Here is a 25,557-nt window from a genome sequence, read left to right as displayed (position 1 = left end):
CAAGAGTTGTGGAGGATGGTCCCCATCCAGAGGATGCCTCTGCCCCAAGTAGACCCACCCTTTGTGTGTCCTTGCTTTCTCCATGGGGGTGTGCTGCTGGCCTTACTTTCCTGGGGTGAAGCCCTAAGGCCTAAGCCATTGTCATCAATTCACACAGTGACCCCCTCCCCTGATACTGCTTGCCTGATACTGCCACCTCTTTCTTCTTGTCCCAGACAGTGGACACCATGGCCAACCCCCATGTTCCAAAGGAAAAATTAAGGACAGTGTCTCAGGGGTGGACTGCTTGCCTGACAAGTACCAGGCCCTGGGGTTCCATCCCTTTTGCGTGCACACTGCCCCCTGGTTCCCAGAGAAGAGATATGATTGGAAGGAGCTCCTGATGGCAGCTTGAGGCGTGTGTGTGTGTGTGTGTGTGTGTGTGTGTGTGTGTGTGTTCCTACTTCCTTTTACTCCTCTGTAACCAATGTGAACTTGGTTCACTAAGACTGTAAGAAAACAGGAGCCATTTTCTTAGGGTCGTGGGTGGTTTTCCTCTTCAATGCCTCAGTTTCTCAATATCTTGCATTTCCCCTCGTCTGAAGTTGTCTTGTCTCTTTGTCTTTCCCTCTCACAGATCTCCCTCTGCTCCCTGGCTCTCCACGCAGGCTGAGCCCTCGGACAGGGGTCAGAGGGTGCCAGGGCCCCCCAAATGGACAGCAGTACCTCAAGGTGCCAGGTCCCCAGACCCAGAATCCACAGGGCAGTTCCAGCAGAGACTCTGGCCAGGCCTCCGGTGGAGAAAGCCCCTTCAGCAGCTCTGTGAGTACTGGGAGTGGGCCCACGCCAACAGAGGCCCCAAGGGAGCTTCTCACCTGGGGGGTCCTCCAGCTGGGGCTGGTGTGTGTACCTGTGTGAGACCCCGGGCTTTTATTAGGGCCCTTTTCTCTTCTCCCTCTAAGTGAGGTAATTCCCAGCAACAGTGATTCTCTTGGTTAGAGGAGGGTCCAGAAAGGAGGTGTGGGAGGCCAGGTGATCCCACCTGTCAGTCTGCAGACACCCTGGCTCTCCTCCCATAGGCCCGAGGAACCTGTCTTCTCTGCCTCTGTGACTCTGAGCCTCTCCCCTGTGCCTGGCACTTCATCTGGTTGCCTGGGTGACCTCTCAGGTGGCTGCAGAGGCAGCTGGGTATCAAACCAGTAAAAAAACAGGGAAACACCCAAGGGAGGGAGGCAGGTCTCAGCCCTGCTCCGCCTTGTTCTCTCTCCTCCTCTTCTTTCCACCTCCCAGTCTGGAGTGGAAGAGAGAAGGAGCCAGTTCCTCCTGCTGCTGTCATTGGCTGCTGTCATTGACAGGGTCCTCACCAGTGACTGAAAAGGAGGAGGAAGAAGAGGATGTGGGCCTGTGAAGGGCAGAGTGTCGAGTGAATTCCTGTGGGGGGGCCAGGTGACTAGAAATTGGCCTTTGTTCCAATGGATCCAGAGAACCTGCCTGTGAGTATTCTCTGTGTGTGTGTGTGAATGCATGGAGTGTTTGCAGGCCAGTGTGCAGATCTGAAGGGAGGTGAGTGTGTGTGGGTGTGTCACAGCACACGTGGAGGGGAGATGCATGTATTTGTAGATTCCTTCACATGTGTGCAGAAGGGGCGGTGCAGGGGGATGTAGGTGGAGGTGGCTGTGTGCACGTGCAGGAGTGGGTGTGTGGGTCGGGGGGCAGTGTGGATGTGCTGGGGTCTGCTGCTGCTAGGTGTGCAGTCTGTGGAGGTGATATCTGTGTGCGAGGATGGTGGAGTGTGTGTGAAGCACTGATGTCCAGACTGTAGACAAGTGGGCGGAGGGCTGTGTGGGCTGTGTGACAGATGGACTCAGGCTGCTCTGTTCCTGCACTGGGGCAGTCAGGGCCTCTGGGACTGAGGGACTTGCTTCCTAGTCTACTTCCCTGTCTTGAGCACAAGGGTAGCTGTCTCCACACTCATCCCCTTACTCACTGGAACTCACAATCCCTGTCCTTTTGTCTCTGGCCAGGTCATCAATAACTACCTAGATGCCAACGAGCCTGTGTCCTCCGAGGCCCGCCTGAGCCGCATGCACTTCCACGACAACCAGAGGAAGGTGGACTATGTGCTCGCCTACCACTACCGGAAACGCGGGGCACACCAGGGCCAAGGCTCTCCTGGCCACTCGCTGGCTGTCATCTCCAATGGGGAGACAAACAAGGAACACCACGCTGGGGGCCCCGGTGACATTGAGCTGGGGCCACTCCATGCCCTGGAGGAGGAGAGGAGGGAGCAGCGGGAGGAGTTTGAGCACAACCTGATGGCTGCTGGGCTGGAGCTTGAGAAGGACTTGGAGGTGAGCTCTCCAAGGCAAGAGGCTTGGGATGGATGGGCTCTTGGTAGTCAGTGCCACCTGCAGGGAGCCTTGGCTTTGTCCTGGCAGATGGCACTTTCTTTCTTTCTTTTTTTTTTCCTGGAAAACCCAGATTTTCTTGTCCAAGGTCTTGGTATTGCTGCCTAGGTGATTCCAGGTGGCAGTGGGATGGCTGTGGTGTACCAGTCTCCTCCCTGGGATTTGGCCTGGTTAGAGACTGAAGGCAAGACTCTGCTTCTGGAATCTCTCTCCTCAAGGCCTCATCTGGTAGCCTTCTCCATAATGTTTCCTTGGGATGAAGACCTGGTTTGCCTGCTGAACTTTGGGTCTAAATTCCTCTGTGGAGATAAAGGGATCTCCTTTACTAAGGATAGTGTCAGTTCTGGCTCCCTGAAGGAGCTGTTGAGGGACATTCTGGGGAACTGATAGGACATATTTTACTGACTGGTAAGCTATGTATACATCACCTCCGGTCAGCAGACAGTCCAAGAGAATCCATGGAAATTCTTTCTCCCACATATCTGTTCTTGCTTCTTTCCATCTCCCCATCCATCCATCCACTTGTCCATCCATTTATCCACACTGATGGTTTAAAAATGATCTGTCTTTGTTATTTCCTCCAAACCCCTCACTTACCTGTGTCACCATCCCACACTCTATTCCTAGCCACCAGCCTTTTCTCAATTGTGGCTAGGTTATCTTTGCCTTGTCTTTGTGCTGGGGGTCCCCTCTGTCCAGATCCGTGTATGCTCATCCTTCCCTTCAGGTTTCAGCTCCAATCTTATCTCCTTCCAAACATCTTCCCTAAGTACCCCTGATGACATATCTTCACTCCTGTCATTTTCTGTCCCTTGCTCCTGCTTTATTTTTCTTCCCCTCACTTATCCCTGCTATTTAGAGTAACATGATCTATCTATCTATCTATCTATCTATCTATCTATCTATCTATCTATCTATCTATCATCTATCTATCTATCTATCTCTCCACTAGCTCCATGAAAGCAGGGAAGAAAGGATCTTGTTTAGTTGGCTGCTACATCCCAGCACTTAAGACAGGGTCTGGCACATAGTAAGATGCTTAATAAATGTTGGTTGAATAAATGAGTGGCTTCTCTGAGTCTCAGTCCCCTTATCTGCAAAATAATGGTTGCCTTGCTGAATGGTGGGTTTTACATCTCTCACCATTAGATGGGGCAATGAAAACATTTAGCCCACTGTCTTGTACATAGTAGGTACTCAATTAGTGCTCATTATAATTATTTTAAAAGGTATTATGCTTAAGGTTCAGCTGTTATTCTCATCTGAAATCTATTTTGTAAGATTCAAGTTAATACTATTCTCAAATTGGGAGGGACCCCCAGAGATCATTCTTTTCTTTCTCTGTCCCCTGGTAGATGTCATGCATCTGGGCTCATGTCCTTTTGGTGCCAACCTCTGTTGCTTATCCAGACCTCTCAGGTAGGAGGTGCTCCTCTGGGGTTGGCATTCCCAGAGTGGGCTCTCTTGCTGTGGGGTTGCTGATTTTCACTTTTTGAAACCCAAAGCTTATTTGGTGCCTCCATTTGGAGTTCTGGTGAGGTTTCTTCAAGGTAGTGGTATGTTCTGAGGGTCATGCAAAGAACTCTTGGCTCCCACCACCTCTGTGGGAGCTGCAGTCTATCTGCCTATTGTGGGGTCTCAGGAAGTGGAGGTCAAGGCTTTGCTCAGGGCTGAGTTGGAAAATGGCATGTGTCATGCTCAAGAGGGTGGTCTCTGAGGGCTGATGACATATGTTCTATCAGCCTCGGGACCTTGGCTAGGTTACATGATCCTTTTGAGTTGAAGTTTGCTTGTCTGTAAAGAGGGAATAATACATTCTTCACTGGGTTGTTAGGAAGCTGAGACAAGACAACTAAACAAAGTATTTAGATAACAAGGCAACTAGCTAAAATGTTTAGTAACAATGAGTCAGTGTTATTGTTAGAGTTGCCAGGTTTGGTGAATAAAAATGCATGGTGCCTAGTTAAATGTGAATTTCAGAACAACAAAGAATAACTTCTTGCAGAGTGCCATGGTGCACGCCCGTAATCCCAGTGACTTGGGGCGCTGAGTCGGGAGGATCATGAGTTTGAAGCCAGCCTCAACAACAGCGAAATGCTGAGCAACTCAGTGACACCCTGTTTCTAAATAAAATACAAAATAGGGCTGGGGATGTGGCTCAGTGGTCAAGTGCCCCTGAGTTCAAATCCTTGGTGCCCCCCACCCCACAAAAAAGAATAACTTCTTTAAGTTATTATGAATATGCCCTATTCAATATGGGGGATATGTTTATACTACAAATTTAAAATTCAAATGGGTCTGTCCTGGTCCCTCTCATGATTTCTGCTAGCATCTCTGTTCGTCTTCCATGCTATCTAGCATGTTTCACTTTGGCTGCTCCTGGATATTCCTGGCTTTGGCTGGAAATCGGGAGGGCACAGAGTAGCTCTGAGGCTGTTAGAGGGGGCATGTATCATGTCCTGGATTGTTGTTTCTCGTGTATGACCACTCAGGGCTCCTCCCTCCCAGCTCCCACCTCTGACTTCAAGGCCCACTTAAACTCTTCTCCTTTTATGAGGATTCCAGGTTGTGCAGTCTCCCCAGGCCCCTCATCATAAGTATTATGATGGTAGTGGAACCTCACAGTGAAGAGTTAATTGTCCTTCTTGACCATGGCACATTATTATTGCTGATCTGCAGAGGGACTGCTTGTTTCTGTAACATTCCCCTTACTCTTTGCTGCCCACTCCCTCCACAGGCAATCATTCCAGTGCATCGTGGTTCTGGAAAATGTATAGCACTGTTATTGCTGTATGCAATTTTGTTTTTCATCTTAAAATAGACATTATTACTTTGAATAGTTTTATTTTTACAGAAGAAAAGAAAGTACAGAGAGTTCCTATACACCTACCTGGTACCCAGTTTCCTCTCTTATTAGCATCTTACATTTATTTGTATGGATCATTTGTTACAATTAATGAACTAATACTGATACATTATAATTAACTAACATCCATGCTTTATACATATTGCTTTATTTTCTTATTTTTATTTATTTTGTGGTATTGGGAATTGAACCCAGAGGCCCCCTAACACTGAACCATACCTACAACCCTATTTATTTTTGAGACAGGGTCTCCCTTAGTTGCTGAGACTGGCCTTGAACTTGCAATCCTCCTGCCTCAGACTCCTGAGTTGCTGGGATTACACCATGCCTGGCTCCTTAATTTTAAAACAAACTCTCCTCTATTCTAGAATGCCAGCTAGGACACCTCATTACATTTAGCAGTCATGTTCTCTTAGGCTCCTTTTAGTGGTGACAGTTTCTCAGAACTGTATGTATTTTAAATTTACATAAAAGCACTCTGTTTTATAGCTTATTGTTTCCTTTTTTCCTCTCAGCACTGTGATTTTCAGACACTTCACATTCTGCATGTACGTCCCATCCATTATCTCTAATGGGAAAGCAGTTTGCAGCCACTGGAGTTTACTGAGTCATTTCCTAATAGTAAAGGGAGCTTAGATGTGCCAACCCAAACAGGGCTGAAAATGGATTGTCACCTCCTTCAGGACTGGCATTCCATGATTTTCTTTGTCTCCCTCCCTTCCTCAGCACCATCTTTGTGCCAAACACTGTTTGGGGATTCATCAGCTGGGGCCTGTGAAGTTCTGAACAATTCTTCTCCATGTCAACGGGGTTGGCCTTGGCCTTGAGCAGCGGTAGGGGCATGGGAGGGGGACTTTGCCTGACTGCAGCTGGCAACAGTTGATGAGCAGGTGCAGCCCTACCTGCTCAGCTGGGACTCCCCACCTTTTGGGCGGGGCAGTCTTAGGCTCTGATTTCATTTTGACTTTAAGGTAAATGGAGAGGAAATGGGTCTCTGTCAGAGACACATTAAAAATTATTCACTTAGCCTTTTAGGTCAAAATAATTTTGCACCCACCAAACTTTGAATTTCAGAATTCATTTCCAACCCTGGTTGATATCTGGGCAAGCTTTTGACAGGAGGACAATTGGTGTGTACTTTCCTTTGGTGTTTTAGTTTTTCATTCTTTGTGCATATTTCCACGTATTGATATTGTCTGCATTCATATTTTAAAGATGTTTCTGTATTTAATCAGATGACTGTGCTACAGTGTGCCTCTATATTTTCTTAGTTTTGACCATTTGACTAGAATTTCATTGGAGACATTCCTGGAAATGCTTATGAGTGACAAAGACACTTGAACCCTTACTTACTACCAATTTGTATAATTGAGGGCCATCTCTTTGGAGATAGGAAGCCCTTCCAAATGGGAGGCCAGTTTAAGCAACTCAGGAGGTGTGCTCAGGCTTGAGCTTCCAGAGTGAGCCTCCTCTTGTCCTGCTGGGGCTATAGAGAGGGTGAGCTGAATGGGCCTCTTGTGACAGCTCTGGGAGGTCTGACCTTCCCACTTCCTCCCACTGTCTTCCAAACCTCCTGTCCTGACCCAAAGAGCCAGCAGGACAGAGACAGAGGCTCAGATGCATGGGTACCACCGGGGGTGGGGGGAACCTCCAGAGCAAGGCACAGTGCCATGCATGTGGGAGGCCAGGAGAGGTGTTTGTGCACTTTGAGGCATGAACTTCCCCTGCCCTTAGGCCCTAGAATTCCAGCAGGCATGGTTCACAATTCCATCTTTGTGGGCAGTAAGGTCTTTGACACTGGGAATGAAAAGGAGGCCAGGTGCGCACCTGTTCAGGGTTAGTGTTCCTGGGATTTGGGCGTTAGAGAACTGGCAGCAGAAGCTGGCATTGTGTGGTGTGGTCTGGCATCTGCAGCAGGCACATGGGTTATTTCAGCAGGTTCCGGCATAGAGAGGACAATGTGCCAGCTGGGAGGCCCCAGGACCACACTCCGTTCAAGAGGCTAAGCTCTCCTTCCCCACTTGGAGTCAGGTGGGAAGCCAGGAGGGACCCAAATCCTTCTCTCAGCAGAAAGGAAACCCCTCCCCCAAATCACAGACTGTCTCTAACACCTGATTCTGACCCTGAAGACCTGGCAGAGCCTGGGCATCTCTCACCTCAACCCAAATCACTGCACCGAGTCCAAGGAATGCATCTCACTTTCTTAAAACCAGCAGCCTCTGTTTCTTGACCTCTGCCATCACCCCCATTCTCACCTCCTTTCCAGGAACACTTTTCTACACCTGATTAAACAGCTGATAGGACCATCTGTCCTCTAAGATCTTTGGAATGAGGTGGTAGTAACTTTGGGAAATTCTCTGTCTTTAGAGTTTTGTTGTGGTTTATATGTGAATTGCTCCCCAAAAGCTCATGTGTGAGATAATGCAGAAAGGTTCAGAGGTGAAATGATTGGGTTATGAGAGCCTTAACCCAATCAGTGAATTAATTCACCTGATGAGATTAATTGAGTGGTGATTGAAGGCAGGTGGGATGTGGCTGGAGGCAGTGGGTCATTGGGGGCGTGCCTTTGGGGTATATATTTCGCTAGGGGAGAGCTCTCGCTCTGCTTCCTGATCAACATGTGAGCTGTTTCCTTCCACCAAGCTCTTCTGCCGCGATGTTCAGACTCACCTCCAGTCCCAGGAAATGAGGGCAGCTGTCTATGGACTGAGACCTCTGAAACCTCCTTTGTGACTGCTCTGGGTGGGTCCTCACAGCAGTGAAAAAGGTGACTAAAACAAGTTTAATGTGTGGTTTTAAGGACGGGAATTGACTTTACTGTCTCCTGGGTGCTTCCTAAGGCACATTTTTGCTATTTCTTGGATTTGATCAATTAGTCTTCATGCATATCCTACATGTAGTTGTTATTACAGTCTTTTTAAGGAGATGAGGCTCAGAGAGGCTAAGTGACTTGGCCAAGGTAACATTTCTACTAAGTTATCCATCTGGGATTTGAATCTCATCTGAGCTTCAGACCTCCTCGAATTTTTCTCATCCCAGGGAGAGTTGCCAGGCCCTTTGTAGGAATATGAGATACCTTGCCCTCCCTTTCCAGAGAAGCGTATAGTGCCAGAGCAGTGAACTACCAGACCCTGGGCTTTTGGGCCTATTGGAGGTTGCTGTGGCCTCTCAGAAGCACCAGGCCAACCTGGGTGCACATCTCCCCTTATGTGGTATAATAAACAGCTTCCTGGGTGCAGCCCTTAGAGTTGCTTCTGTTTCTCAGGTTCTTATAGAGCTCATGTCTAACCAGCTCCTCCTCTTAGAATGCCCAATTCTTGCTTTGACTTGGCTTTTCTAGAGGAAACTAGGACTTCGAATCCTTAGCAAAACCTGATGTTCTGTCTTTTAGGGTGACAGTATCCCCTGGAGTCTTCATGCCCATTGTTTTGCCTGGGGCATCCACGGAAAGCAGACCATTGGGTGCTGGAGTGAGGGCAGTGGTGTATTTCTATGGGATGGGCGTCCCGAGGCCTGCGTTGACGCCATATAAAATCAGTCTCTGTGCTCCTCAGGAGTGGGGTGGAGGGGCCATAGTAAAGGCAGGGGAAGTGATGTGTGAGTTTATAATGATGCCAAGTCCACACTGCTCCTTGGTGACGGCTGCCACACTTTTGTGAGCGTGGGTAGCAGCCACACTGCTGTTAACATGCCCTAATGACTAGGGAGAACGTGATGATTTCCCTCTGGTCTTGGATGTGTTCCTGTCCCACTAACCTCCCTCCCCCAAGCAGCATCTAGAGCCCTGGGCTTCTCAACTATCTATTTTCTACCCCAAGGGAGCTTCAGTAACCCAACAAAGACAGCCCCTGTAGCCCTGCCCTTGGGACCACAGAGCTGAGAGCTGAGCCACAGGTGGGCAGGCAGGATCAGGTTTCAGAGGGCAGGACTGGGGCAGCCTGGGGTGGGAGGCAGGAGAAAGGAAGGAAGGGGTCAAGTCCCCCAAACCTGGGTAAGTATCTATTTCCTTTTCTAATGAGATGATGATGATGATGATGATGATGATGATATAAACAAGCATTCCATCTTCTCATTTGTTCACTTTAGCAAATCTACTGAGGTAAGTAGAGCAGCTATTGACCCTTCCCAAGGACTAGGGGACAGGAAGTACTTTATCCAGCTGGAGAATAGCTAGGCTGGGCCTTGAAACCAGCTCTTCCAATTCCTATTCCTCACATTTTCTTAAAAATAACTCACCTGAGGGGTGTTTGGCCTGTCCACTCACTCCGCCATGGAGATAAATAAGCATTGTCCAAGAATTGAATGGAATTGGGCACTTGGGTCTAGTCAAGAAAAGCAGGCAAAGAGAGGCAGGTGGGTCCCTTTTCAAGTCCTTTATGTCCATCATCTTTCATTTATGGATGGGCATTTCTGGTGGCCTGCAGGATCCCTCAAATGGGGATAAAAGGAAGTTTCTGGGCTTTGATTTGCCATGTCCCATCCTGTGATCCCAGAGGGCATAGATCAGTGAAGTCACAATTGTCTTGCTAAGGGACTTGGCCTGGGTCCCATCTCTACTGGCTGTGTGTTTTTCTGATTTTCCTGTTACCAGGGACTGTCTGGTAACAGATACATGATATGTATGAGAAAACTGGGATCACAGTGCCCTAGAGTTGTAAGGTTTGAGGTAAATTTTTTTCAATTTCATCAGAGAGTGGGAACTGAAATCCAGAGAGAAGATATGACTTGCACGTGGTCACGGTGCTAGTTAATGCCTTAATCAAATTAACCATTGATGATAGGAAGCCTATGTAAGCACATTAGTCAAGGGAGTTAACTTCCTTCTATTAGGTCGGTCTTCCTTGTAGCTCAGTTATTGCCTTCCTGCAAAGCTGGTATCCCCTGGTGTTCCTGCTATGACCACACTGGGTGTTGGTGACTGGGACCTGTTCTTGCCTTAACTATGTGCTGTGCTGGTTGTCAGATATCCTGAGTATCATTCCTGTTTCCCACCTGCATTTACAGCAGCCTCTGTAGTTGGTGAAGAGAGACTTCAGCAGTTGGTCTCAATCCTGTCAATCATTCTTCTTCATGGCATTATTGGATGTTTTGGGCTCTGAGACACACATCTAGAAAGAAGTCCTGCTTTGTTACCTGAAAATTCCAGGTCTTTGAGGCTTCTTGGGTGGTCGTTACAATGGCAAAGGGAACGGGAAAGCACTACCAGGAGGAACCTGCCAGGCTCATTCTCAGGCTTGCTTTCTTCTGCTTTAGTGATTTATGGAGCACCTCTTAGGTGCCAGGTGCTGGGCTGGGAGATGACACAGAAGTGAAAAAGAGACATGGTCCCTGTCTTCAAGGGGAGGCAGAATTGATAGGGGAGAATCTCATGATGAAGTCTAAAAGTGCTGTGGAGAGAATCCTGGGGTTGTGCCTGGGGGGGTGTGATTCGAGGAGGTCTTGACCCTGCCTTAGAGCTGTTGGCCAAATCACCTTCCTTGTCCCTACCCCAGATGCTGGGGGTCCCCACAGAGGGGAATGGACTGTGTTCCCTGTCCTTATCTGATCACCTACAGCATGCAGAGATGCCAGTGTGGACCATGCACGTTTAGAGGGTTTACCCAAAGTGTTTGTGGGGTGTGGCAGAGTCTTCGGCCCTTTGTGGTGTGAAGATAAACACGGTGGATCTATTTGGTGCTTGATAGATGTCGAAGGTGGTGCTTGGGCTGCTTCAGCCTTAAGTGCCCCTTCACTGCAGGAAAAGTCTCACTGCTACCCCTGCTCATCTTGTCACTGATGACCCTGGGACCAATGTGGCAGCAACAGGGCTTCTTAAATCTTAATGATTTTTGTGAATAGAATTCAGGGGTAGAATTTATAAACTTGGATGGTAGGAAACTGCATCTTTATTTTCATTAACCCTTAACTAAAATTTAGCAGTTATCACAAATGAGGATATAGACAAAATCCTATAGTACTTCAAGTGTCTGTGATTTTGTCACCTATGGAAGTGACATGTAGATTTGTCATATTGTAGTCATTGCACATACATTCAAAAACATTTGCATTCTCCTCTACTTTCAAATTAGGACACTTTTTAGATGTGCTGCTAGGTCTTATTATTTAATGCACTGATAAAGAAGTAAGCATATTACTCTATCACAAATTTGTTAAAAATTTGATAAGTACAAATTTTGTTTTGTTAGCTTTCATGGCTATTTTATACATTTAAAAGCTTTCTGAGAAGTGGTCAAAGTGTTCCATCTGTCTGTCCTAGGGTTCCATGGCTCAAAAATAGAGACCCTTGATCATATCTGGCAAAACCTAGGAGAGGCCTCAGACAGTGGGTGGCAGTCTTGCCTGGCTGCCTGTGAAGAGAGACCAGATGAGGACAACCCCAGCTGCTGTCTGGGAACTGCCTGGCTCAGAGAAGGCTCCTGAGTTGTCTCTCTGCAGGGGTTTGGTTTGTGGGTCACTTGGCATCAGCTGAGCCAGCATGACTAGTTGCACTTGGAAACTTGTGGTTTGGTCCTTGCTATGACTGGACCCAATCTGAGAGTGAGCTGAGCACTGGATATGCAGGTTCCAGGTTCTGATCTGCCACCCCCTGGCTATTACTCCTTGTCTGCCAGTAAGTACTTGTAGAGGGGAAGAAGGAGAGTGGAGAAGGGAAAGAACATTCATGGAAAAGATGTAGAATTGGCTGATTATGTTTAACTTCACAACTTAGTTCAGGTTGTGATATATATATATATTTTGGATCACATATTCTTATAGATTTTTCTAAGTTGTTTCTTGTTTGAATGTTGGAATTAAGCATATTGCTATTTTAAGGCTCTTTGTAAAGGGTTTAGTGAGGAACACCATGACCTGTGGGTGTCCTGCTATCTTCTGTGTGTCTCCAAGGCCCCTTGCTCTGCCCTTCTGTGACCTACAGCACTGAACGATGCATGCTGGTTGAAAGGCTGACTCCCGTTCTGGATGAACAAAGGGGCAAATGGAATGGAGGGTTGCTGTGGAGTGGCATTATCTCCAGGGGCAATAATGCTTCTGTTTATATCCAGGCCACCAACACAAGCTATGGGTCACCTAATGTACTCCAGCCTTCCCTTGTCTGTGTACTGTGATTGTAAGAGAAAACAAACTGATGTTAGAATGGAGGTAAAAGGAAGAAAGCAGGCAGAGTCAGCCACGTCACTGTGTACAGAACAGAGCAGGTGCACTTTGGAGAACCTGTCTTCCCTCCTCCCTCTTGAATTGCCCAGGGATTCAGCTAAAATCAGAGGATATACCTGGGCATGGTGGTGCATGTCTGTGATCCCAGCAGCTTGTGAGGCTGAGACAGGAGAATCAATTGCAAGTTCAAAGCCAGCCTCAGCAACTTAGAGAGACCCTAAGAAACTTATTGAGACCCTTTCTCAAAATAAAAAATAAAAAGGGCTGAGGATGTGGCTCAGTGGTTAAGTGCTCCTGGGTTCAATCCCTGCTACCAATAAACAAATAAAAATTAAAATAAAATCAGAGGATATGTAAATCTTCCCAGGAAGATTGATAGACATTGTCATTCATGGCTCTTGGAGAATCCTGCACATTCTGATGCCTCCCAGAATGTGAACTCCAGTCCTGGGGCGTTGCTGGTTTGGCAGTTTAATCTGCTATGTTCCACTCTGATGTGGCCAGCTGCTGGACTCTCTATGCAGCCCAGCTGTCCAGGGGTCAGAGTCGGGTCTGGACCAGGTGATCGCTGGGTTTCCACTGAGGAATGGATTATTCTCTCGTGTCAAGGGCTGGGGTCTGTCTGGCTGAGTCTATTTCTGTCCAGGCTGTGTTCCTTCCTTCTCTCAGAGCTCTTGCAGCCCAGGGAACTTACACTTAGCTCATCCTCAGGCCTTTGTGGGGTGGAGGTTGCTCAGGCCTCAGAGAAGGCCTGTGGGGTTCAGCACCTTTCAGGAATAGGGACTCAGGGGTGGGATTTGATCAGTGTGCTGTTCTGTTGTTTTGTTTTCTGTTGTCAGATGCAAGCACAGGGGCCCCCAAAGGCTTCAGAACAGAAACCCCGGGGCCCTTGGAGTTTGCATGGGTTTGTTGCTGGCTCCCTGAACTCACTGCCCATCCGTGGTTACAGTGTTGTGTGTGTTGCTATGTACTGTTCTCACTATGCACTGTGGAGCTGGGAGGGACGCGCCCAGACCACGGCCTGTGAGTGGGGTCTGGGTGTCCCAGCTGTGCTGCGGAAGATTCAAGAATGAGTGGTTATTTTGGGAGGCGACTTCTGCCCTTCGACACCTGGACTTCTCTAGCAGTGTGACACAGTAGGAAGAACTTCAGGTGTGGAGAGTGAAGAACTGGCTTCGCTGATGTCTTTGTGTAAGGTTCTTAGCCGTGCTGGGTCCATTTTCTTACCTGAGATCAGTAGCCAACACCTTCCAAGGATAAAATACTTCATAAACTATAAAGTGTCATAAAATAGACCCTAGTTGGCTCCTTCACCCTGTTCTCCTTTGTGCTTTAATTTTCCATTTTTGCCACCCTAGGAGCTGAGTTGACTTTTCTTCATTTTCGGAATGAATGAAACTGTCTAATGAATGGATTAGGCATCCCCAAAGGAGGAGGCACACCATCCAGTTGGGAAACAAGAGACACACCAACAGAGAGTTAACTATTCAAGACACATATTCTAATTGCTTCTTTCTCTGTTTCCTGAGCAAAAGGATTTACAGTTTTCAGCAGTTTGGATCCCATCATTCTGATTTTGAATATCGCTGCTTACCAGTGTCATGATTTTAGGCATAGCCATTTGCTACTGTCTGTACCGTTATTTGCTGAATACTTTTGTTAATCTGGCTCACTTTTGAAACAAATTTGTTTTGAAAGGGAATATTGTGTCTATCAGAAATGGAAAACCCACAGTGACTGAGCCAGGAGGATGGCAAGTTCAAAGCCAACCACAGCAACTTAGAGAGGCCCTAAGCGACTCAGTAAGACCCTGTCTCAAACAAAAAAAATTAAAAGGGCTGAGGTTGTGGCTCAATGGTTAAGCACCTCTGGGTTCAATTCTGAGTACTTAAAAAAACAAACAATGAAGAACCCATATCACTGGATAATAAGTAGACAATGACTACAAAATAAACACAACAGAGACAAAATGACATTGCTGATTTCTAGCTGGACACTGTTGGCTGTAGAGGGTCTGAGGCTGGAGCCTGTTCACTCTTTGTTAAGGAGCTTAGCTAATATCAGAGGTTAGAGGCCTTGCCATCAAACTGAGACTCAATCTTTGCAGGATAATTGGAAAGAGACTTTCTCATGATTTTATTAGTAACATTTGATACCATGTTGTACCTGTCCATAATCTGTTGCCCTTATTTCACAGCTGGGCAACCTCCCCAAAACGCTTAGTACCGCACCTATAGCCATGCTTGTCCCTGGATAGATTGAAGACTCTGAAGATAGGGATTGTATTGTATTCATTTTGGGGGACAGTGTTTGACACATAATAAATACTCGATATTATCGAATCGACGCAAACATGACCTCTAGCAAAGACAGTGCATTGCCGAGTTGTTCCAGAAGGAAGAGGTCCCAGGTGTGGGGGTTGGTGGGAATGCTTTCCAAAGGAAAGGGAGCCCCTCTTATCTTTTCCTTAGCCCTGCTCAGCAGGTTGCTCCCGTCTCTCAGCGCACACCCTCTCCTAGTCCTACTTCTTCAGTAGCAGCGCTGGCCTGGTTCTCGTATCTCCTTTTCTAATCATGGGAGAAAATACCATAACAATTTGGAGCCTCTGCAGCCCCCGTACAGCCGCCCACTGGAGGAGGGGGCTGACAACAGCAAAACCGAACCAGAGGTGTGACAAAGGATGGGGGGAGACAGAAGAGAGGGGGAAAAGGGCTGGTGGTCAGGAGACCTGTGGGTAAACTGAGCCCCAGCACAGGTTGTCCTCTGGTCCAATGTTACAGAGACTTGGTGGCCTGCTGGGGTGGTTAGCGGGTTCTTCTTTGTCTTCCCACCCTTCCTTTCTCTCCACGTCTCTCCTTGCCTGTTTACCTTCGGCACCTAATTCCGTGGGGCATGATGGTTACTGTTGTCATGGCTTTGATGATGGCAGTGTTCACGTCAGCCCAGTCTCCTTGATCTGATTATAAAATGCTTCAGCAAAAAAAACCTCAGACACTGTTTCCCATGGACTTGTGTCAGGAGCGGTCTCCACCACCCCTGGCTTGGCCTCAGGGGTTCTCCGGCAGGGGGACTCCACTTCCTCCAGACAGAAGAGCTCTGAACTGGAGACTGTTCTCCACTAAGCCTTCTCGCTTGTTCCCTCTGTTATGCCGACCTTCACTCCAGTCAGACTCCATGGGAGATTGTGGGGTGAGGAGCTGCTGGATCTCTGCAAATAGCTTCTAATCACCCACAGGCTGTTTTTTTGTGGTGAGGCTCAAACCGCTCAGGACTACCCCTGAGACAACTGTGTGGACCTGGAGCCAGTTGGCAGGGGTGAGAGGCAGCCAGTGTTCCCAGGAGGGCGAGGCTGGGGACCACACTGCAAGCCATGAGAGATCACCCAGTGCTGTGCAGTGTCAGGGCCGTGTGGTTCCAGAGTCTCCTTGGGCCTTGGCAGGGAGGACAAAATAGCCAGTGTGGAATATCAGCCCACTGGTAGCAGGGCTGGGATGATCCTTGGAAGTGTGTCCTGCTCAGTCCTGCCCTTGAGCATCAGGAGAGATGATGGTGGGGCCGAGACATTTGTCCTGGGCAGGCTCAGCCTCCCTCTTCTGTGCTCCCCTCCTCCTTCCAGGTCACGCTCAGGTCTCTCGTTCAGACTCCTTAGTCTGGCCCTGTTGCTACAGCTGCATTTCCAATAGGGATCAAAGCTTTCAGTATATGGTGTATCAGGCATCGACAGGTGGAGGAGAGGCCTGGAAACCATACCATGTTGGCCGGCTCTTCCCTTTTGCAAGGGTCATGGCCCTTGAGAGCCCCCCCTTCCTTTATCTCGGCTTCCATAAGCTGCTTACATTGCACCTAATGCTGTATCAACCTGGCAGCATTTAGCATGGAACACCTCTTAAGTGCAGAGAGGCTCATGTGAGCCCTGGGACGAAGGAGAGGATGATCACATGGAGGGCATATTCGGGGAGGTCAGTGTTTAAAGAAGAAAACAGGTGGCAGGGAATTGCCGGGGCGTCATGCAAGATGGCCCACGTAAACATGCAGGTTTCCTCCATGTAGGGGCTGATTACGGAGGGCAAGTGCTTCATCTACCCCTCGTTTCTTGCATTCTGGGTCATTCCCTCCTGCTGCTAGGATGCTCGGGAAATGGAAGCTAATTCAGTCATTAATCCGAGCCTAAACCGGGTGGAATTACACAGATATGCTGGGATCTCCCTCCCCCAAATGCAGAGTGTAATTCCCTCCAGGCTGTGGCTTATCGGTACTGTCACCTCTATGAGTTTGGGTAATTGAAACTTGTGTGTATAGACCTCGGCGTTTGTGTGCATATATCCATATCTGTATGTGTATCTGTCTCTATACACATCTTAACTCTCTTGCTGTAATGACTAGAACCAAGAGTGGTGGAGCGAGGGAGGGTTTCCGAAGGAGAAAGTTCTGATGGAAAACCCCATTTGAATGCTGGATTGACTCTGAATCCTAGCTCAGCCATTTAAGTGATGCAAACCTTTGTACAAATTGTAGGATGTCTCAGATCACTTCAGTTTTCTTATCTGTAAAAATAATTGGGTTAGGTTATTTTGAAGAAGACTGGCACATCACACAGAGGGAGCTTAATATTTGCTAAGGAAACAAATGATGAAGTGAGATAAGACTTGTCACAGTGCCCACTGGGGTATGTTAGAAGCTAGTTCCTTCATCTCACACCCAAAGCCCCATCAAAAACTTGTCCGTATTTCCGGCCTCCAGAATGACCTACCTGTGAGTTAGACGTGATCTTCTATGCTATTTACTCCTCCTTCCTCTCCTGGCCTGGCTCACGGACCAGGGCGAGACTCCAGCTCCTGCCTGCTTGCTCAGGTGCCCCGGAGAGACCCCACCTGCAGGACAGCTGCTTTTTCCCTTTGCTCTTTCTAGAGTCCGTAGAAATCTCTCCAAAGTTAGACCCCCACATCAGACCACCCAAGGCTGGGTGGTCTCAGGAAAGACTCACCTGGAATCACAGAGATCTTTTATTTTTGGGCCCCTGGATAAGTCATCCATTTTGGGTGCCCTGATTTGAGCTACAAGTCTAGCATGCTATGCAAAACACCATTTTAAAAAATCACGTCAAAATTTAAGTGTATTAATGTAGGTTGTTATAGTGAATCCTTTTTTCATGATCAATCAACCTGATTTATCTGCTTTTTTGAACCTGAACTTTCAGGTATCAAATTTGTTTAAAATGAGGGGAAACTATAACCTTCTTACTGTGCTTTGGTTGAAGAGGGTACCTCCTCTTTATACAACTCTAAGCACAATCCAGCCTATAAACCCACTCTGGAAATAGAGATTACAAACTGGCTGTTTTGCTGACTCATGCAGTGTCTCAAAACTCAGGAGGGAAGTTCTTCTTAAGGTCTAACCTAAATCCCTCCAGAGCAACTATATGATGGCAAAGAGGAGGTCAGATGGCAGGTATTTGATTGGCCCCGCTGGGTCTAATGTACGTAGAGATTTGTCTCAGGAGCTTCATCTTGAGGCTCCTGTGTCTCAGGCAATGGAGCAACAGGAGGATTGGAAAATATCTTCCTGTGGGCCTGGGGAAGGGGGCGGTCTGGCCGTCTGCAGATCGGAGCTCTTAGCTTTCTCTCCGACTCAGGATCGGTCACGTGACTTTCCCCACATCTTGAATTTCAGGGTTTTCTAATGGTTGGGGTTCTTCCATCTCCTGTCTCCTGTGGGCATCTAGAAGCCTGTCAGTGCTCCACATTCTGCAGAATCACACACTCCTCTGCCTCAGATGTCTGAAGGTTTTTTTTTTTTTTTCCCCACCATCCACCTCTGAAATAGGCTGCCCATGTGCCAGGCCTTCGGACATCTCCATCACCTTAGATAACATCACCTATGTTTTCTAGAGTCTGACCCAGACCTCTCTTGTTGCCCTCTCAGCCTCTTGGTCCACTTGGTCCTGGCCTCCAGAGAGGCAAAGAACAGCTGCTTGGCTCTGCCCCTGTTCCTTCCGTGTTCTCTTTGGGGTATCACCTCCATGCGTCCTGCTCATGAATCCCCCAGCAATTTCTTTGTCACTAGATCACATTGCAAGCTCCTGTCCAAATGCTGTCTGGCTGCTTCCTGTTCCAGGCATCTCCCTCCCACCTGAGTATTTGTGTTTCTGATTATTTATCCCCAGATGCATCGGCCACATTTTTCCAGGTTGAATCTGCTCATTGTTACTTCCTGCCTGGGTTTGCTAACATCCCCAGGTCCCTTTTGCAACCACCGATGTAGCCTGGCTCGGGGTGGAAATGTGGATAGAGATGGGATGGGACAGGGGAAAGCCAGTTACCCTGCCGAGCGGGCCCCACCCCATCTGAAGCCAAGGCCTTCCCCAGGAGAACGTCTGAATTGATGAGCACAAAAAGCCATCAAAGTGCTTCCAGCGGGGGGAATGACCTAGACGGAGACCTGTCCCAGCTGTTCGGCTTTCTCTGGCTCTCCTGAGCAGAGAACAAGGAGACGCCTTCCTGCCCTCTTGGCCTTGCAAACAGCCATCACCAGTTCTAATTAAATAGTCAGCAGATGAAGTGACCTGGTGCCAGATGAGGGGGTGGGGGCTGTGCTGTGTACTTGGTCACTTCCCGCCCGGGGCCCATCGTTGGGAAGGGGCCCTGCCAAGGCTGTGCCATTCTGGCAGAGGCCACAAGTTAAATGAAGAGGTAGAGTGAATGCTTCCCTCATTTTCTCTAAAAGAGAGAGTTCATTTTCGCGGCCCCCCCCACCCCCACTTTGTTTTATTGTAAGCCCTTGATGACTCAGAAAGTCAGAGTTGGAAGGGCCCTTCGAGAGTCTTTAATTCACGTCTCATTTTACAGATGGAGGCCTGTAGAAGTTCAGTAACTGAAGTTCACAAAAGCATTTTAAATTCTCCTCTGCCTTCTAGATGGGTGCTAAGTATTAGGCATGGAAAGGAGGTCTCTGGGGGGTGGCGAGGGACTTGGAAAGGGAAGCCTGATCCAGACAACCCTGTCTTCAAGGGGCTGTCTCAGTGTGCCTGCCTTTTCCCACACTTTATACCCTGCACCAGAGCTAGGGGAAACCGGGTGGAGTCGTGTTCTGTCCCCCACTCCCCCACCCCCCATGCTCTTGGTTGACTATGATTAAATTGAGATCCAGGCGGGGGGGGGGGTGAAGAGAGTTGAGCACTGCTCCTGAGAGACTGTCAGAACTTGGGTGGCAGGTGGAAGTGGCTTAGAAACTGAATTCACGCCTGCCGTCCCCCTCCCCGGTTCTCTTCCTTCCTGCCCACCACAACTTCTCCGTGTAGAACATGTTGCTTGTTAGCAGGGTGCCTCAGAAGATGCTGATGAATTTGGAGTGATTTTAAAATTCATCTGGGGAAATAAACAGCTGCAGCCTGAAACACAGACGCACACACTGGTGCTGCTCTGTCCACGTCTCTCCCTGTCCTGCTTCCCCTGATCTGGGAAAAGTGTGTGACCCAGTTCATGGAGCAACACAGAGACCCATGTGAACGATCCGAATGACCGCTGTGCAAAGGAAGAGGGATTAGCTGTCCTCTAGACTGGCAAATTCCACAACAAGAGACTGCATGGTTTTAAGAACGCTTGTCTGGAATCCGAGGGAGCTTTACATCCGTGGTTTGCAGAACTCTGTAAAAGCAGAGCTGCTTCTCAGATCTTCTAAGAACCTTCTACTTCCTCAGGGAACAGGCAGGAGAAAGGGGACATTCATGGGTCACCTGAGTACATACAGACTTGTGTTTTCTTAAAAAGACTTCTGTGAAATAGGTAGTAATTATTATTAAATTATGATTCCCATTTTATAGAAACCGAGGCTTTCGGGGATTAGGCAGAGACTATGTAATTGGACTTATCTGACTGAAGTCTTCAGATCCCCAGTCTTTGAGGAGCCATGTGATTTGTGGAGACAGCTGTTCACCCAAATGCTGCTTCTGTTTCCTCTCTGCAGATGGAAATCAAATGGGCTGTTTGTCTGGGTTATTAGAATTTTTAATCGCACAAGGTGTCTAGTCCTTTGAGGTAGGGTTAGAAAAGACTATTAAAGAGAGATTTGTCAGTCCACTTAACTGGAAGTGTCACCCAGAGATGATCCTTTCAATCCCTGGGTTTGCTAAGCACTTACTAGGCATGGCCTCGGTGCTGGGGAGAACTGTGAAGTCCCAGCTTGGGTATAGACTATGGGCTGCAGTTTCATTGGTCATGCCCAATCTCTTTTTTAGAAATCCTTCTTCTAACCCTACTACCCTCTCCAGCTTTCACTGACTTACGTTCCCCTCCTTCATAGCTAGGCTTTTAAAAAATAAACTTTTATTAAAGTACAATCAATGTATATTAGAAAAGTGCACCCATTGCAATTGCACAACTTGGTGAATATTACTAAGTGGGCTCATGTGTTTAATTACCACCCAGATGAAGAGGTAGGGCACTTGAAACTTTGCGGAATCCCCATGGGCCTCCTCCTAGTCATGTCACCCACCCTATCCTGGGTGCCTATCCTGGGTGCCTATCCTGGCCTCCAGCATCACAGATGAGCTTTGCCTCTTTTGAACTTTGCACAAAGGGAAACATATAGTATGTATTTGGTCTGTTTTTTTTTCCTCAACATTAAGTGTGTGAGATTCATTTATATCGTGTATAGTAGTGGTTTATATAGCATTTTGCTGTTTGGGTAAGTAAAATGTGCTACATTCATTCTACTGTTGATGGACATTGGGATTGTTTCTTGTTTTGGGCAATTAGAATAGCATTGTTATGGCTCTTCTTTGACATGTCTGGGTGCATGCATTTCTAAAGGGTGTGCTGGGTCATATGGTAAGTTTATGTTCAGTTTTTAGTAGGCACTACTGAACAGTTCCCAAAGTGTTTATACCAATTTATATTTATGAATGTTCTAGTGTCTCCACATCCTAAGGACACTTAGTATTTTCAGTTATTTTAATTTTAAACAGTCTGATAGTGGTATCTCTAATGAATAATGAGACGAAAATCTTTCATGTTTTTTCCCAGCCCTTTACATTGCCTATTTGAGTCTTTTGACCATTTAAATAAATGGCTCATCTGCCTTTTCCTTATTGATTTGAAAGGGTACTTCATGTATTCTTGTTCAAGCCCTTGTTAAGTACATATTTTACGAATATCTTATTTCCATTTTGGTGGACAGAATTTAGACCAAATTGTTGGTCTTTTTCTTTATGATTAGGGCTTTGTGTGTCCTGTTTAATAAATCATCACCTATCCAAATCATGAATCTATTCTTTAATGTTATCTTCCAGAACTTTTACTGGTTAACCATTTACATGTAGATCTATAATCCTCATAGAATTGATGACTTCTCCTCTTTGTGCTTCTTGTGTGAAATGAAGCGCGAATCAAGGTTAATTATTGCCCCTCTTGGCTATCCAGTTGATCCAACATCACTTATTAAAGGACCATTCTCTTTCAATGCTCTGTAGAGTTACCTTTGTCGGGAATCAGGGGTCTATCTCTGTGTAGGTCATCTTCTGCACTTCATTTTATTCCATTGGTTTATTTGTGCCAATGCCTCCTTGTCTTAATCAGTGCACTTTATAATAGGTATGGATATCTGACAGAATTTCTCCAGAGTCATTCTTATTAACAATTCCCATGTCATTACCACTCGCCTGGCCTGTTCCTATCTACTTTCCAGTTCTACCGCTCTGCCCCAGATGCTCTTGCACAGATGATCAGGGTCCTCTCGTAGGTGCTAAAGTGAACAGACATATTTTAGTTCTCAGCTTCTGTGAGTCTTCAGCATCATCGAGCACACCTAGAAAGCCTACCCCATGTGATGCTGTGCTTTCCTGATTTCCCTACAGCTTCTCGAGTCGAGTCCTCTGGGATGAGTTGTTCTGCTCTGATTTCTGAATGTTGGACTTCTTCAAAGCTCATTCTTAAGCACTCTTCTTGTTTTGCACTCACTCTTAAGGTGATTTTTTTTAAAGAGGGAGAGAGAGAGAGAAGAGAGAGAGAGAGAGAGAGAGAGAGAGAGAGAGAGAGAGAGAGAGAATGAATTTTTAATATTTATTTTTTAGTTTTCAGCGGACACAACATCTTTGTTTGTATGTGGTGCTGAGGATTGAACCCGGGCTGCACACATGCCAGACGAGCGCGCTACCGCTTGAGCCACATCCCCAGCCCTGATTTTTATTTTCAATGTTTTGTTGCCTTATTTATGGTAAGAGAGCTCTAGTATGTGTATTTCCAGTTTGAATTTTCCTTAGAGGTCTAAACCTTGGATTATTTAGAGTTTTTTTCTTTAGTGATCTCTTACTGAATTATTTCTTTCAATGAATAGTTCTTTAAACCTTCCCATCTTTTCTCTGTGTATCCCCGCCAGTTGGGTCTTCAAACAAGGGATTTCATTGAGATTCAGTTGTTAAAAATTATGAATAGGGGAAATGATTTCTCTTTTCTGCAAAAGAGAGTAATCTGAGTTTGCTGTAAATTTCTATACTGTTTTTAGAGATGGATATTATCCCTGTAAAATGTTAGTTATCATCTCACTTTAAATTCCTATTAATCATCTGTCATCTCCAGGGATCCTGTTTTCATCTTCATTTTAATCATCTAGATGGGAAAACAAAGGCACAGAAATAGCAAGTGAATTCTTCCCACTACAACAGGAATGCAGACAGACAATAAACCCCTTAACTTTTCCCATCAAAGACACAGAACATGGGTGATCCTCAGAAACCCAGAGGTGCAAATGTCCAATCTCCAACCTTGATTACTTGTCCTGGGGAGAGAAGGAGGAATGAAAGAGCTGCCCCTTCACTTATCTGTGGGAATGAGGAACAGAAAAGTATTGATACTATAGAGAAGTATCTACTGATTTGCTCACTGCTTAAGCTCTATGATTCCTCCAATCCTTAGTCACTTTCCACCCTTTCTAGGCCAAAGTCATCCACTGTGTCTCTTAACGCTGGAGTCTCACAAGTGAATATGAGTCAGCATTTCAATTAGAGTTAAGGTTCCTGTAGTCTACCAGTTCTCAAATGTGAGCATTGTCAGGATCACTTGGATAATTTATTTATTAATACATCTCTATGTATGATTTTATTAGTGGTATGTCCTACAACTTATAAAAGATATATTTATTTTTTTCTTAGTCTATTAGAATAAATACTTAACTACTTTAGGTAGAATGTAGAAAACTTATAAGTCTCTCCACTTTAGTTGCCTCATATATTATAGTTATGTAAGTTGAAAATGCTATCAGAATGTATTATATTTTTATTTTTCAACTGTCAAACATATTTTAAAGAAATAAAAAAGAATAATATATTTTATTTTCTTAGTTACCATTTTTTTTGTATTTCTTCCTTTATTCCTGATATTCTAAGTTGCCTTTCAGTACATTTTCCTTCTGTCTGAAGAATTTTCATTAGCAATTATTTCAGAACAAGCGTGTTGTCAATAATTTTCTTATTTTTTCCTTAATCTGAGCAGTCTGGATGTAGACTTCAGAATTGACCATTATTTTCTTTTAGCATTTTCAAATGTTTTACTTACCTTCTGGCCACCATGGTTCCTGATAAGAAATCGGTCGTCATTCCAAATCATATTCCCTATAAATAATGTATGTTTATCTCTTGCTACTTTCAAGACGTTTTTCTTTGTCTTTAGTTTTCAATAGATGAATTATGACATGATTGGGCATGGATTTCTTTGAATTTTAGAGTTTGCTGAATTTCTTGAGTCTGTAGGTTTATGTCTTTCACTAAGACAGTTCTTAGCCATTGTATTTTGAAATATTTTTTACTGTACTGTATTCATTTTTCCATCCTTCGGGAGCTTCAATGGCATTAGTGTTAGATGTTTTTGGTATTATTCAACAGGATTCTGAGGTTCTGTTCACCTATCTAGTAATTTATTAAACATCTATTCTGTACTTATTAGGTAAGCATAACAATTAGTTTTGTGTCATAAAAGTAAAAAGAAATTTTGAATGTTGGCAATGTTTAAACTTTGCTTCTCTGGATTGTTCAGATTAGATAATTTCTTCTGATTTCTTTAAATGTATTGATTCTTTCCTCTGTTGCCTCTGTTCTTTTATTGATCCCGTCTAGTAAACTTATAATTTCATTCATTGCATTTTTCAGTTCTAAAATTTCCATTTGGTTCATTTTTAATAATTTTAAATATTAATTATTTATTAATTATTATTATTAATTAATTATTCAAACTGGTATTTGATTAAATTTTTGGAAAACTTATGCATATTTGAACAACATGTATCTAAATTTTACAGTAATGATTTACTTCATAAAGAAGCTCTTATTTGAGTATAGAAAAAAAAATATCATCTCACACTTACTTGAATTGCCAACTTTGTTTTAACACCTGAGACAACATTAATATAGCTGTCTCCTTTCACTGCCAGGGGGAAAAGTATTCCATTTTATATCTCAAGTTTAAATTGTAAATTACATAGTCTATCTTTAAGTAGTCTTCAACACATAATAATAAGCACCTTATATTTATATAGACAACCTACAGAAATATACAATTGAATTCACAGAAGCATATATTAAATCAAAAATATACGTGTGGATACCATCAAAATCATTTTATTTTTGTCAGAGACATCATACACAACACTGGAATTGGGTCATTTTTTTATTTCTTTAAATATTACTTAAGTATGCATTAAAGAGATGTGTTTAAAGTCAGGAGCAGTGACACACACCTGTAATCCCAACGATCCTGAAGGCTGAGATCACAAGTTCAAAGTCAGCCTGGGCAATGTTGCCAGACCCGGTCTTGAATATAAATAAATAAATAAATAAGACAGATATGGCTCAGTGGACTGTCCCTGGGTTTAATTTTCAGTGCTGCCAAAAAAATATTCAAGAAATATGACCATTAAGAACTCATTGAACTGTTAAAGTATAGTTATTTGGAGGGAAATAGAAATGATAAATTACTTCCCTTAGTGGATAAGTATAAAGCTGTTCAAATACAAAAAAACCCAAAAACCCTGTAAACATAATTCTTTCCTAATGTATTTTCCTACTTTGCTTATATATAGATAAATTAATCTATAAAACAAGTAAAACTTAATCTATAAAACAAGTAAAACTATCAACTATGATGGCTTAGAAGTACAAACACA

At 45.4% G+C, this 25,557-nt stretch overlaps 1 protein-coding gene across 2 annotated transcripts in view; it reads left to right on the top strand.

The window, feature by feature from the left end:
- Positions 1-1,451: 1,451 nt before the first annotated feature.
- Positions 1,452-25,557, top strand: part of Ano2 (anoctamin 2) — a 341,337-nt gene continuing 317,231 nt past the window's right edge. Inside the window, exons 1-2 of one of the 2 annotated variants that reach the window (XM_076852567.1) lie at positions 1,452-1,472; positions 2,004-2,330. In XM_076852567.1, the coding sequence (XP_076708682.1) occupies positions 1,452-1,472; positions 2,004-2,330 (348 nt within the window). Of the gene's footprint in view, positions 1,473-2,003; positions 2,331-25,557 lie in introns of those variants that run through there. The other variant, XM_076852569.1, reaches the window with a different exon arrangement.

The sequence above is a fragment of the Callospermophilus lateralis genome, chromosome 4 (genome assembly GCF_048772815.1).
Source record: "Callospermophilus lateralis isolate mCalLat2 chromosome 4, mCalLat2.hap1, whole genome shotgun sequence".
Taxonomy (NCBI): Eukaryota; Metazoa; Chordata; class Mammalia; order Rodentia; family Sciuridae; genus Callospermophilus; species Callospermophilus lateralis.
Note: the sequence above shows the minus strand (reverse complement) of the source record. Positions and strands in the feature narration are given on the sequence as shown.